Source organism: Taeniopygia guttata, chromosome 5 (genome assembly GCF_048771995.1).
Source record: "Taeniopygia guttata chromosome 5, bTaeGut7.mat, whole genome shotgun sequence".
NCBI lineage: Eukaryota > Metazoa > Chordata > Aves > Passeriformes > Estrildidae > Taeniopygia > Taeniopygia guttata.
This window is the reverse complement of record NC_133030.1, coordinates 19,840,193-19,854,967: the sequence shown is the minus strand read 5'-3', so window position 1 is coordinate 19,854,967 and position 14,775 is coordinate 19,840,193. Positions and strand designations below refer to the sequence as shown.

Genomic DNA, 14,775 nt, shown 5'->3' with positions numbered 1-14,775 from the left:
GAAAAACATGAACACAAGAGCAGCATAGATTTCTGCATTCTGCATGCACTTCTTTACACTTTACTAATAACCAATTAAGGTTCATAATATACTGACATCAAACAACTTGAGAAGACACAGTTTGCCACTGAATCTTGCAATTTTCCATCTCTCTTCTTAAAGAGGATCAGATTCCAAAAAATATGTTTCAACAAGAAATGGTGCACCTTAGTGTGTGCCAAGGAGCACTGACATGCTGGAGACTTGTACTTGCAATAAATTTCATATGCAAAAACTTGAGCAGAAATCTACAATAAAGAAGTTGGCACATATCAGACTGCACTTAACTGAGTAGACTTTGAATTAGTTTTAATACCAGTACTTTAACTCAGCTTCACTATCACTACAACATATGGACAGTGCCTTAAAGGTGAAATGCATCAATCCTTCAGCACTTTTTGCATGTCAAAGGACTTCCTTATAAATGGCCTGATACCAATTAAGTGGCAGAAAGCTTATTTTACACTGAAACCCCTTTTTTTCTTGTTCTTTGTGTAAGAAGTTTGGCCTATTTTGAAGCTATTTTACTTTGAGTCTATTCTATTTTTACATTACTACATGACATATACAACTGTGGATGCTTAGAGCTATAGTTCTGGAAAAATAAACATAACCACTGACCAACGGGTAACACAGCAAAGAGAAAATTGCTATGCTTTATGCACAAATTCAAAGCCTCTTAAAGACTTTGTCCAGAACCTTGCTTCTGGTAAATACCTAAAAAACTACAATCTCATGATCTGTCAGTGAATAATATGTTAACAGATCCATACTGTGCACCAGTGTCCTACATACAGGTAAATTTCCTCCTTCAGTAAAATTTAAAAAACTTTTTAAAAGAGCAAAATTTATAAAGCTTAAAGTTTTATACATGACTCTTGGCTAGGGTATTTTTGCCATTAATTAAAAAGCAACATGAATTAATACTATAACATAGTTCAGAAGAACCTAAGAAAAGTAGATGCCATCCTAGTGCACAGTGTTTTTCAACTGGAAACTTAATTTCAAAAGCTGCAGTTCAGAAAAAGGCAAGAACCTTTTATTCTGCTAGATAGTGCTACACTCCACTTGCAAAAGGAGCTATAAATATTACAGTGAAGCTACATCATTTTGATGAGCTTTTATAATTAGGTCTGTAAATCAACAATGCTTTGACTATTGAGTATTCTTCCTGCCTAACCATCACCACTAACTTTTCAGAAGTCATTCTGGAATACTTGCTAAATACTTTTCTCTGTAAACAATGGCTTTATTTCCCCCTTTTCTGTTATTCAGTCAGATTCAGAGATCAGCACTGGATGATTGCTATTGGAAACCAGTATCAAATTTCAAAGTAACAGGTAACAACTTCAGAATCTGAGAGAAAGAATCATTAGGACAACTGCAGGAACCCCCAAATTTATGCAGAGCGTAAGAGAATACTGCAAAACATTTTTAACACAAAGATGGCAACCTGCATGTACAAGCATGAATAGAGGAAAGAGGGAAAACTACACAAACTATTTCTGCATATGAGTTCTGACAGGATAACTGTGCCATCTATCTGCATTTCTGTACAGAGAAGAGCAGTTACAGGTCTTACCCAAACTGGTGAGCTACTATTTCATGTGCAGATTTATCACTTTTGCCATTTTTGTGTTACTAACTCATCCATATTTCTGAACAAGAATACTTGTGAATTTCTAATTTTTGTGAGAATATATCATACAGAAGTACTTACTATCCAGAGAAGTCATACCTGCTGCCAAGGATTGGCTCCCCAGAGGTTCCCAAAGCAGAATAGTCCATGCCATAGAAATTCAGTCCTAAAAGTATTTTATTCCTCCATTTTGAATCAGGATCCAGTACTTCAACACAAGCTCGTACCCAGGGAAGTGGGGAATTTGGACCAGGTCTGTTAAGTTAGCAAAAATCAAACATGCTGTCAGAAAAAGTACATGTTCACACTCAGCCTTCTCTTTTTGGCCAGTGTAATTGTAAAAAGAAAATTTTGGCACACAAAAATCAGTGAAGATGAACCTATAATTCTATCAATGTTAAATGCACATTCTTCTATAGCTTGAAGTGCTCATACACAAAACACGATTGCCCCACTCTTGACTTTTTGATTCAATTCTAAGTTGAAGGGACACAGAATTCCTTCCTAGGGGTAAGAAAAGGTGTCCCTCTGGCACATTGCTACTTGGCCTTGCACAACACATATGCTATAATCCAAAACTCTGTATGACTTCAGTTTTTTTTTTCTCAACATTTTTACAGCAATCTGGCAAAACATACTGGGACAAAATCAACCATTTACTTGCAGAAGGAACGGTAAAATTAGTGACTGGTAGGCAAGACAAATTTCAATGATTGTGTAACACTTATTTATGGGAAAAAAACTACGAAGTATCTAACAAAAACCTACAGGAAGAAAAAGAATATAGCCTTAATACACAGATTAACTGAATTGTCATGTACATAACATCAGGATATTGTGCTCATTCCATTCCTACCTCACTGGAGAGAAGAGCAGGCTCTCCCTCAAATAGTAACATGACAAAAGGCACTCACTAGCATGGTAACAGGAAGAGTATATCCCAGTCTTACAAATATTAACATCTGCTACTCCCTACTGATTATCTGCCTTAAAGCCTTCATGATACCTGTGCCACTAAAACTCAACATGCTAATATAGCAGAATAAAGTTGCTGGGAAATGAAGTATCAATTTTTTAAAGCTAATTTGTTTGACAATGTTATTAGTGTACCTATCCTGCAGAACTGTGCTAAATAACTCAAAAAGAGTTATTTAGCATGGAAAAGAGTAAGTTATCCTTTTAAAAATTTGCCTTTTTAGCTTGAGTACAAAGTCTTTCATAATATCCACACCCCAGTTACACACTGCTGTTAAAAATATACTGAGTTAGCTTCTGGAAAAATAATCTATTTCAATTACTAATCCAGAACTTAAGTATCATACAAGTACAAAGCACTATCCACTTTACTAGAAAAAAAAATGAACTTGTACTGTAGATTTAACAGACCTCAGTAGGAATAAGCTCCTTCAATGATCTTTCTGATGTCAGATTATTCAGGAATCTTACCGATGTGGTGCCGAATAGTCGTACGTCATGAGACTGAAGCTGTCTATTGCTGAGGCCAACTGATCAAATTCTTTCTTTGTGAACATTCCTGGCTGGTTGGTCCTTTCAAAACAAAGCAAAACAGAAACAGGAGGAGACAAATTACAACAATGACCAGGCTTATTCTCTCCTTTGGGTTTCATACCATTTGATCCCATAAGAAAAATCTTTCATTCTGAGGTGGCAAAAAAGTAAAATATATATTTCAGTGATATTTTTGTAATAAACAGCTAAGAAGAAAAAAAAAGAAGCAATGCTCTGGAGGCAGCTAGTGGGAAGAATCATAATTCCACAGCATACTTACCAAATAAGCATTACCAGCATGGCTACAATAGTGATTATAAGGGCTGTAGACTAATCAAATTGCCTTAGGTAGCAATCAATTGAGCTCTAAAAGCTTTTACAAAACCTTTAATTGTTTGGGCTGTTGAACTGTTTTTGAAACTTACAAAACTAAGTTCTCTGAGACATATTTAAATAAATGGATGGGTGCAGCTCTTAATAGAAAAATATAAATGAAAGGTAATTTTTTTATTGACCTCAAAAAGAACAATTTCAGTTTACACCATACTTAAGAAAGAAAACTTGTTTTCTTTAGACAAAAATGGTCCATTTCTTACTTTGGGCAGAGGAGAAGAAAGAAGAAATCCATTCCATGACCTTTTCTAGAAAAAGTCTAGTTATGCCTTCAGCATATCTTGGTATGAAATATGGAAAACCATTCTTCCCCCCTTTTCTTGCTTACTCTTGATTTACAAAATATAGACCTGGATTAGTATCTACCTTATCTTCATGGATGAAGGGGTGGACATTTTGTCTGTTTTGGACTCAGAGAAGCTATTGACTTCCTCCAATCATTCAAGATGGAAACAATTAATTCATACAAGTTGCCCGAAAGCATTGAATTTGTTTCAAAGAGAATTTGGAATTTCAAAATAGCAGCACAAACAGCACAGCAGGCAACACAAGGCAACCTTAATCACATTGCAAAGATGGGACTGGACTAAAATGGAGAGGCTACTGCCAGAAGAACCCTGCCCTCAACCAGAGGCTCTGAAGCATGTTAACATGAGACACACAGGTAGAGAAGTAGGATATCGTCCCAGCAGATAGGAAGACATTGCAAAATAAGAAAAAAGGGTAAAAAAATGTAATTTAACAGCTAAAAACTCTGTGGTGCATCTCTGCCATTTAAGAGGCAGACTTTATAGGATTGTACAAGATTCCTCTAGAGAGCAGAGGAGAGAGACTGGAGAATCCAGACTTTCCCAATACTATCAGGAACTGCTACTTGAGCTAGAAAGTAGAAGCCAAGCCTTGTCTAGGCAAGGTATGCTTTTAAAACCACTCACGTTCCATCTTAAATGTAAAAATGAAAAAGATGTTCAGTGACAGATGCAAGTAATAAACAGAAAAATCACATATTTTGACCTTTATCCCTTTTGGATCAGTGTGCAAATTCTACATCCAACAATATGTGCTGCATGGATCACCAGAGCATAACAGTGTTCATTTATCAGTTCACAAGGACATTTTGTGTTCTACTGCATAAGAAAAGAGGTGAACAAAATGCAGGTTACAAAGTAGGGCAGATTAAAACACATAACATGCCTGTCAGATTTTCAGAACCAGTGATATACTGGTCACAAGAAGGAGAAATCCCATGCTTTTCCTTCAAGGGTTGTAACCCTTGAAGGGTTGTAAATTTTTTTAAAATCTTCACTTCTGGAACCTACTGGTGGACCTCAGGCTTTTTTTATAGCCATCTGTTTGTGATGTACTGCAATTGCAAACTACAGTTGTTCTACAAGAATTAAAATAATAAATATGTATTTGAAACAATGTTATAGCAACTTGGATGTCTGTAGGCAAAGCAATTTCCCAATGCAAACTCCAGCAAAACACATTTTCAGTAAATTGATTGTGATTACTCCTGAAGGGAAAAAACATAAAAAGTAATTATAATGTGTATTAGATATTAGGGCAAGTTGGACTGCTTTATAGATTTAGCCAGGTAGTACTTTAATGAAATTTGCATGTATAATTTAAGAAGAAACCCACAGGTTAAAATGGATATTGCCATAATTTTGTCCAAAGCAATTTTATAACTCAACTGCTTCTGTTACAAAGGAATGCCATCTGGGTGGCCAGGGCATAAATTTCAACTTGGAACAAACCTAGCAGCAATGAATATACTTTGTCAATTAATGTATAGTGTTAAAACAGCAGCACTCTTCAAAAAAACAAGCATGACTCACCAGTTCAATTAATAGTCAACTCTGCTCTAGTCAAGCACTTTGGTAAACTCCACTGGAACAAAACCAGGATTGTTTGAGTCATGTCTTTAAAATTGCTCTGAGTCAAGAAAACAGACACTCTTCTTAAAACCCAAATATTTTTTAGACCAATTGGAGGGTTTTCAATCATTCTGATATTTATGTAAACTTAATTCAAAGGCAAGTATGTTCTCCTGATTACTTTGTTGAGAAATCCAGCATGGAAACTCAGGAGACTTGGCACAGAATACGCAAAGTCCATGAAAGTAGTACTTTCCAAGTCTAAGTCAAAAGCTTGTCATTCTTCTAAACTTCTAATACCATTTCCAAAATAGTCAGTGGCAGAAGCTTCATCATTCCTTATTAGCTCTGTACAATACATGTAGAATCACAAAAAATGCAAAGTTGAAAGGAACTCACAAGGAACATCAAGTCCAACCCCTGGCTCTGCACAGGACAGCTCTAACAATCTCCCCATATACCTGAGAGCATTGTCCAAAAACTTTATAAAGAAGATTAAGAGACACTGCAGAATGAGAGGCGAAAGTAACAATTGAGTTTGCTCTGCAAATCTGCTCTTAAAACTTCCACTGGTCTAGAGCAAGCCAAGGCTCCTCTCAGCCCATTTGCAAAACCAGACCCAAATTCTCCACCCAAGATCCTGAAACCCTCCCACATCTTGGAGAAAGATAATGCTGCAGGAGGAGAGGAGAAGGAATGAAAACAGGGTGGAGAAAGGATGCCCCAGGTGGCAAAGCTGGTACCCCCAGCCCCTCAATCCCCAGCCCTGGAGCTCCAGCCCCCCAGATCATCCCATGCCAGGACTTGCTCCCTGGGGCAGCACTGTTCCATGGTGCAGGGGGACTGGGGAGGCCACACAAGTGATGGGCCTGGTCATCAGGCTGTTGCCCCGACCCTACTGGAGCACAGGGCACTGGGATAACCAGATTCAGCTATGGATATCCTCAAAGGGTTAATATTGCCCAGCACTCCTGCTATTCAGCATCCATAGAGGTTTTCAGTAATCTGGACTGAACAAAATACATGAATGTGAATTATAATCAACTCAAAAAATGAACTCTACAAGTTGAATCTACAACCAAGCCTGCTACTCAGTGCATACCCCAATGAAACAGACACTGGGAATAAAGGAAAGACAAAAGGACAAGACTGATTTTTCTGGGATTGCTGAAAACCATTGCCTTACACTAGTAACAAGAACCATAATTTTTTTTTTTTTTTTAATCTGAGATACTTGAGGGTTTTTTTACCATTAAACAGGCCTTACATTTACTCTGGCAATGCCTCATAGTCACAGGTTTGGTTTGCAATATTATTGAGAAAGCACTGGGGTTTTTAGCTCCTTTCAAAGTAGTTTCAATGTGGCAGTACAATATTATGTCTCAAACTATGCAACCAGGCATTATATTGTATTTTTATGTCTTCTTTACCCAATATGCTTTCCATGTTTTGATGAAAGAGCTTCTCTGGCAATGATAAATGCTCTGGTGAAAAGCAGATGCAAAGCTAGGAAGTGTTCAGACTTGAGTCATCACTCAACCTAGTTTTCTGATTGACAATTTAGGATCCAAAAATTCATATTACACTTCATGGTCTGTTTTCAGTACAGGGTAAGTTGTTTATTTACCTCACACCCATATTTCAAGCAGGGGAAATACCTAAGCAAGACAACACAAATGCAAAGTATGAAGTGCATAAACAAATCTCCATAAGAAAAGACATCAAAAGTGTGACAGGTTCTAGCACTTACAGAGTGACTTGAAAATGCTCAGACACTGGTAATGAGTATGATATAAAATTCCACCATAAAAGGAAAATCAAATTGTATCCTCTATCTTATATAATTAATATTTTAAACTAACACTTAGTGGTAAATGTGTTTTCCTTGCTATTGAACAGGAAAAGCATCTCTCAAAGAAATGAAGCTTTATTTTTTCTTCTTTCTGGTTTGAAACAACTGTTAATATGGAATTATATTTATCCCATATATTTCAATTTTCTGTTTTCTAGAAAAATCTGTTGGATTCTATTTCTAAAATACCAGGCAAATATAAACACTCGCTTAAATTCCTTGGACCAACAAGATTTTCTAATGGATACAATATCTTTATGGCATTTTAAAATATTTATTAAAATGTGTAATAAATATGGACTTATCCTGGTAAAAACAGATATTTGGAATGAATCAAAAAGTGTCTCCACTACTGCTCATCATTTAAAGGATAAGGTACCATACATCAGAATTCAGAGAGGTGGCTTTTTACAAAATCTCTACAAAAATTTCTAAAAGTAGAAATTATCAGTGCAGGGAAATTATTAACACTAAGGATAGGAAACAGAGCATGGGACTGCTGGGTGTGCAGAAAGGGGGTGGATAAACAAAAACATACTGCAAAGAGAAAATGAGAATTTTCCTTTCCAGTTAATTGCTGTTTTAACCTTAAGTGGACATATTTTATTCTGTTACGTATTTTCCTTTTCACAAACAGTAAAGAAACTGCCTTACACAACGTCCACAGAAATCCTTCCCATAAAAAGCCTCAGGAATGCAACATAATCTTTACAAGTTCTCCCTTCAAGTAAGAGAGCAATGGCAACCTGGCAGAACTCGCAGACTGATGATTCCCCTGAGAGCATAAGTCTTATTTGCACACATTCCTGAGAATTTGTCAACATTTCCCAATGGCACACTGCCACATGTATATACAAAATCCCAGTTATTGGGACAATATCACAGACATAGAAGAAACCCACTGTTTTCCTTGGTATTTCCTTATACACAGCCTAGAATTCCACAGTCTCTTTTTGGTATTCCATCTTTTCATGTCTAAAATAACTGCAGGGGCGTTTGTTTCACAGCCTAGAAGGTTTATTACCTGAATCTTCCAAATTACATACAATCACATGCCTCAAAATTCCCAGTAATGCTTTACTGGTGAGTATTTTTGTATGTTGTTGAGTTTGTAGTCTTTCATATTGAAAGACTGGAAAAAAATACTTCAACAATGAAAGCTGCTTTCATTTATTTTCAATTGAATCTACATTCTCAATTACTACTTGTCTCACTACAATGACTCTCAAAATTAAATAAGGAGAAAAAAGGTCTTTTAACTGACTGCTATTCCCTACAAGTTCAAACTGCATTCTTGTAGGATTACCTCACCTTCACCCTCCTTTATAAAAGAGAGGTTTCCTGTATTCTCATCTTTGAATAGCCTTCATAATGGAAAACTGATTGATTTTCTGTTTCCACTATGACTCTACTTCAGAAGTCAGCCTCTCAGTAATGACTTAATTTTCTTGTCATGTATAATTTTCTGTAGAGCAACTGTTTGCAAATCTTTCTTCATCTTGAGATATTACTGGTTTTCATAGCTCGTTGCAGGTAGGAGCACCACAATATAATGCTACTGCATTTTATGAACACAGATCGCTGAATTCAGTTAATGCACAATCACTGAATAAAAATTCTCTCTTTCTTCCCGTATGAAGTCTGTTCTATAGAAAACAGAAGAAAGAGCTAAATGACTACCCTGTTCATCACACAGTTACAGGCATTGACAATGAAACAGTCAAATGTGTAACCAAGTTCCATCTGAAACCATTTCCTTTTCCAAAAAAATCCACTTGACAGTTTTGTAAATACACTTTCTCATTTTAGGCTTTTCAAAACTTTCAGGATGACAGCTTACTGAAGTAATTTTCCACTATCAGTACTTAGAAAACAATTCTATGTGGATCCCAGTTTCCATGGATGTTTGCAACCAGATTTCTGGTGTCTTATAGATGTTTCACTTACAATGCCCTCTTACAGCTGGGTCTAGGGAGAAAAAATTATTTTTTATCTTCATCTTTCCAGCTACATTTTTTCATGAAGTAACAGAAACCTACTATTAAAATTCTATGCCTATCTCAATTTGGCTTCTATGCCTATCTCAATTTGGCTTGAAACTGGTCAAATGCCAAAGAAGCTCTAGCAGAGAGATGAAAAATGTAAGAAAGCTTACAGACACCATGTTACCTCAGAAACCAGGCTAAAAACAGAATTAAGGTCTGTCTGCAACAGCACTGTATGAAGCAGCCAAGTCAGCAACAGGACCTTGAAACAATACTGCGCTTCAAAGCCATGAACAACAATTACAGATCTAATCCCTGCTGTCAAAAGAACATGACCATACAGAATGTTTAACCAACAAAAGGGAGATCCTCAGGTAGACAAAAGCAGATTTCTATATAGTGGTGGATGAATTCCATGCAGCTGAATGGAGACTGTAAAAAGCACAGATTGTACTCCATCTCTGACCTCTCTCCTTTAGAAAGCACATCCTCCCAGACAACAGATCAAGGCTTTTGCAGAGATGCATGTTACTTACGCATTTCAGAAAATGCACATGCTTACTGTAAATTCAAGTATCTTCACTATACATATATACTTCAAAATACAGATTTTTTTTCCTGTAATTCCTTTCTAAGGACAAAATGTTGCAAGAGGTGAAGCATGATCCAAACACAGTATCTGATCTTGGGGCCTACAAACCCAGATCAATATGACAAATCAGGGACTGTACATTTCAAACGCAAAAATGTCCATTGAACCACAGTGTTAAGGTCAGTCCATTTCAGCAGAAACAAATAACACAAATGCCAAGTTTGTTAAATACAAAACAAAGTTGGGAGGAGACATTTATACTATCTCTGTATAAAAGTCTTAATCCTCTTAAAATAGAATTAAAAATCAATGGTTAATCCATAACCTTTGATAAAAATGAAAGGTTATTCCATAAACCAGCACAATCACCTCTGGTCATGTACACTCTTTCAGTCATAGTTATTCAGCTGGTTCTACTCAGAGAACACTCTCCCAGTTTCACACTAAAGTGCTAGAACAGATGAGGGCAGAAACAAAAGCAGGAGGTTCCCTCCCATCTAAAGCCTATCTTAGAATCTCCAAATCTTATTTTGCTTACATAGTATGAAAGGACATCTTATTGTTAATAAGTCAGAGAGACAAAAATTATAAAAGAATTAGCAAATGAGAAAGGAGAATTTTAATGAAAACACAACAGTTTAGCAGTTCATTTGTAATGACTTGGAGCAGTCTGAATATGCCAAGATAATTGCTTTAGAAAACCTGGGCTAGAGATTAGGGAGAACCTTCTAAAGGTGTAGGTAGTCTGAGAGTTCTGACATCCATTCATTTGTAGGTGTTCAGAGTTAGCTAGATAAACTTCTAATAAAAGTAACTCCATTATAGAGTTTATTCTGCCTTAAAAAAAAAAATATTTGCACCTTCCAATACTATACTACTATTCTGAGTAGAGCTTAAATTCAGAAGTAAAAATCTGCAACCCTAATTGTGCACTGTCTTTGTCTATATTTCGTGATAGAAATGTTGACACTCAGATGACTTCAGAGCAAAAGGGCTCTTTTCTACCTTCAGAGCAAAAGGTCCCTTCTCCACAGAAAAGGTCACAATTTAAAATAATCAAATATCTCTACTGAAGACCACAAATCACATTACTGACTGTGTTCAAATTTTCTTAGTGGCAAAAATCTCTTTACCAAATTCTCAGACAGGGAAGATTAATATAAGTATTTTAAAACCAACAAAACCTTGAATAGACAGCTTGACGAGCAAGAAAAGTGTAATTGAGTGCTACAGATTCACAACACAACAGCCCTAGGCATGCTTCATATCAATGGGGGACTGTGAATTTTAACAGACTGACAAGTGAAAACTTGCTATATTTTTATCAGGAAGCAGAATGGTATTTCTGTACCTAATGAATTTTTTTGCAGAACATTAAGGGCTGGCACTCTTCTTTAATATGGACATCCCATCCCAACCATTGTCTTTGCAGTCCCTGCAAAGACAGGGAGAAGCATGGGATCTGTTCTTGCCATGGAGTAGCCTACACAGTTTCATGAAGCCTAATTACCTGTGGCCCATCTGGTTTAAACCAGTAACAGAAGTAAAAAAGGGGAAACATTTTGAAAACAAAGTATGAAATCTCAGCATACTGCTTGGGACATATAAGCCTGAAAACTGCTGTCCTCAGAGTTGAGGCATGCTGGCAGACCAGTCACTTACAAATTGTTAAGTTACAGTGTAACTTAAAAAATACAGTGTATCTAAAACTCTGAAGTCAACGTAAGAAATACACATTTAACAAAACCAGACAATCTGACTACCAAAGAAGAAAAAGTTAATTTTGACACTTGTTGTATTTACCAGTTCTATTTTTGGGAAGTTCAACTCTTCTCCTTTCATGCTGCTACCCATTACATTGCTTCAGTCTCTTCACAGGAGCCATTTAAGAAGGACTATGCACAAATGAACATCCACTGTGTCACCATTTGCTTCTCCTCTTTTCCAAACTATTCTAGTGCCTTTCATGCCAGGGCTTAATGCCCAGGCAAGCCATGCTCCAATAGCAGAACATCACACAAAACTAGCTTGCACTCTGGAACATATGAGCCTAATTTAAAAACTCTTAACACACCAAATGTAGCCTTAATTCCTCCTTGCATAAAATGCTCACCATTTTTCTTCTCTTTGGTTTTTTGAAATTTTTCCAACTTAATACTGGAACTTATGTAGTAATTGCTCTACACCAGCTGGCTCAGAATTGGTAGAGCTACAAATTACAGATATGCAGAGAAATACATTCCACCCTTTCTTCTCTTTGGCTGTTGTTAGCTGACCTACAGATTATTTCAATGATTCTCCCCAGAGGGAATTCAAAACCAGATGTGTACACTTGCTTCAGAAGATGTCAGCAGACTCAGATCTTCATTGCATTGTTAGAAGAGCCATCTCTAAGAATACATTTGTTCCTCTTGAGTCCTTTCTGAATCTGTGCAAAATACATGGAACACCTCATGGCTACAGTCAGAGCCACGCTGGACTAAGCTGGCAGCCCAAAAAACAGCAGCAAAACCGGGGAAGTCATCAGCAAGGGAAACAGATGTAGTTTAGAGCCATTAACAAGCATCCAGATTTACTGTCACTAACAGAATTCACTTTAAAAAGAGATGTGACTGACAGACCTATACTTTGAGCTTTTATACAGGGAAAAAACATGAGCCTAGTAGTGTGACTGAGTAGGATTTAACAGTATTACCATAATTTGAAGACATTGTTAAACTTGCTCCAGTAACTGTTACTCAGTAATCAGCAATATTTTCCTACTGAGTTTTCTGTTCCCCTCAGTAAAAACTTGTATCTTAAACTGTATCTTGTGATCCAAATGAAACATATTATATAGGTTCTCTAACATGCAATAAAAATGACTACACCAGTAAACTGGACCTAGACAGCCCTCTTAAGAGTATTTTCTGTGCCTTCTTGAATTTTATGCACAGAGTCTGATTAAAAAATTTCTTGCTATGTAACTGTACTTCCCCTATTCCTGAAAGTCCCTTTTTTTTTTTAAAGGATACTCACAGGAAGATGGATAACTATGGGAACAATAGAGGGCAAAGTGTTATTACCAACTAGGCACAACAAATATGAAACTTTGCATACTTAGCTTTCAGATTTTCTCTCCCAAGTCCCATTTTCTGTACATTGATTGTGAAATGCAGAGCATATATGGTATATACTTAGTAAGTCTGCAATAAATAAACACCACTTTTACAATTGCTTGCTTTTCTGTGACTTCATTTGTCAAATTGGAAAGAAAAGTGAGAAAGATGAGACATGCGGAAAGCTCAGAAAAATTCAGCAACAGTATTATTGATCCAACAAAATAAGATTATTACGACCAGGTTTCTCACAAATATTTTAACCTTTCATAATTTTAAGTGTATGTTCCGGTAAAGAAAAATGCTACTTAATAAACAGTATTCCACAAAGTTGGTTTTCTAATATACTGCTATTTGACATAATCTGGTGATTGGAAACTTCATCTGAAACAAGCAATATATTTCCTGCTGGTCTGATCTGGCATTTACTTACCAAAATTTCAATGCTCTACATTCTGTCCCACATAGTCCTTCCTGAGACTGATGTTAAAAGTAAGTGACAGTTCCCATTTCACTCCAAAATAGACACATGTTAGAGGCTGCTTATAATTTCATTTAATTTGTTTACCATACATTATCATAAAAAGTACCCTGCTGTTTACTTGTTTATTCTACATCAGAATTGCTACTTGCCAGAAATACTTCTAAGGGAAATAGTGTGCATATATACACTGGAATAGTATACCAACACACATATCATTCTGTAAACACAAAGTTATGGCAAGGCAATTGAATCTGCAGCAACTTCTAAAGAAGACAGATTACTGATATAAAAAAATATATAATTACAAGTATCTGTTCATAATCAGTTTCTAAAAGACCAAAGCACCTATTTTCTTTATGTAAAACACTGATCAATTGTGGCACCCATTAGGCTGAGGAAATGTGAGGTCAATGAGCAGCTATTCCTCGTGTGCTCTTTCTAATTTTCAGTCAAATATGTATGTATATTTATAGAAAAGGCAGAAAAGAGCATGACAGCACTAAGAGAAGGGACAACATGTCTACCCTCCTGCCAATCTTTCCAACAGGCAGAGTAGCAAAACTAAGCTGGTATCAACTGCTAGTGGATAGGTGTAATGATTCTGGCAATTTTCATTGCAGAGCAGCTCTACAAAAAAAGGCTGAAGATACTTCAGACAGTACTTCACGTCCACAATGTTTTTTGCAGCAAGAATAAAGAATAAACTGAGTAGCTAAAATGTTAATTTTGAAGAAGTGGCAGTTTAGTGCTGTAAAATACTGATAATACATACCTATAGGAGTTTTAAGTAACAGGAAGAAAAGCTGTAATTTTTTTTTTCTTCGCATATGCAAATATGAAATCCAAAGTTGGGGATGCTTGCTGTATTTTGATGAGACAAGAACATACATTATGTTCAAATACTTAAAGATAGAAAGTGGTTTGGGTTCCTGTAGCTTTAAAATGAAAGCAGATGCACTACAGCTGTGCATTTCAAGAAGTCAATAAAGAGAGAAATTTTTCTAGAAGCTGTGAGGTTAAGAGTACCTTTTATCAGGAAGAAATATGTTTGGTTTTAATTTAAATACTGCTTTGATATATACTGTCAGAAAATAGTCAGGAGATAAATTATTCTAGCTAAACTGTATGCAATTTCACAATAGTAGCATTTTTTGAGAATGTCATGAGGACAGTGACAGTTCCAGTGGTTGGTTTACAATGTGCTTCACTCTTACTAATAATCCCCGACACTATCCCACAAGGCTGAATGAAACCATCTTGCTCACTGACCTCTGCTTTCTACTGGCAAGCATGTTATTAAAACA

The 14,775-nt window shown here is 36.3% G+C and overlaps 1 protein-coding gene across 4 annotated transcripts in view; it reads right to left on the bottom strand.

Annotated features, from left to right (window-relative positions):
* CHID1 (chitinase domain containing 1) overlaps positions 1-14,775 on the bottom strand; it is a 96,801-nt gene that overhangs the window by 56,863 nt on the left and 25,163 nt on the right. For all 4 annotated transcript variants that reach the window (XM_030275476.4, XM_030275475.4, XM_030275474.4 and 1 more), the window contains 2 exons: positions 3,125-3,226; positions 1,778-1,933 (listed from right to left, as the gene is read on the bottom strand). In XM_030275476.4, coding sequence (XP_030131336.4) covers positions 1,778-1,933; positions 3,125-3,226 — 258 coding nt within the window. The remainder of the gene's footprint in view (positions 1-1,777; positions 1,934-3,124; positions 3,227-14,775) is intronic.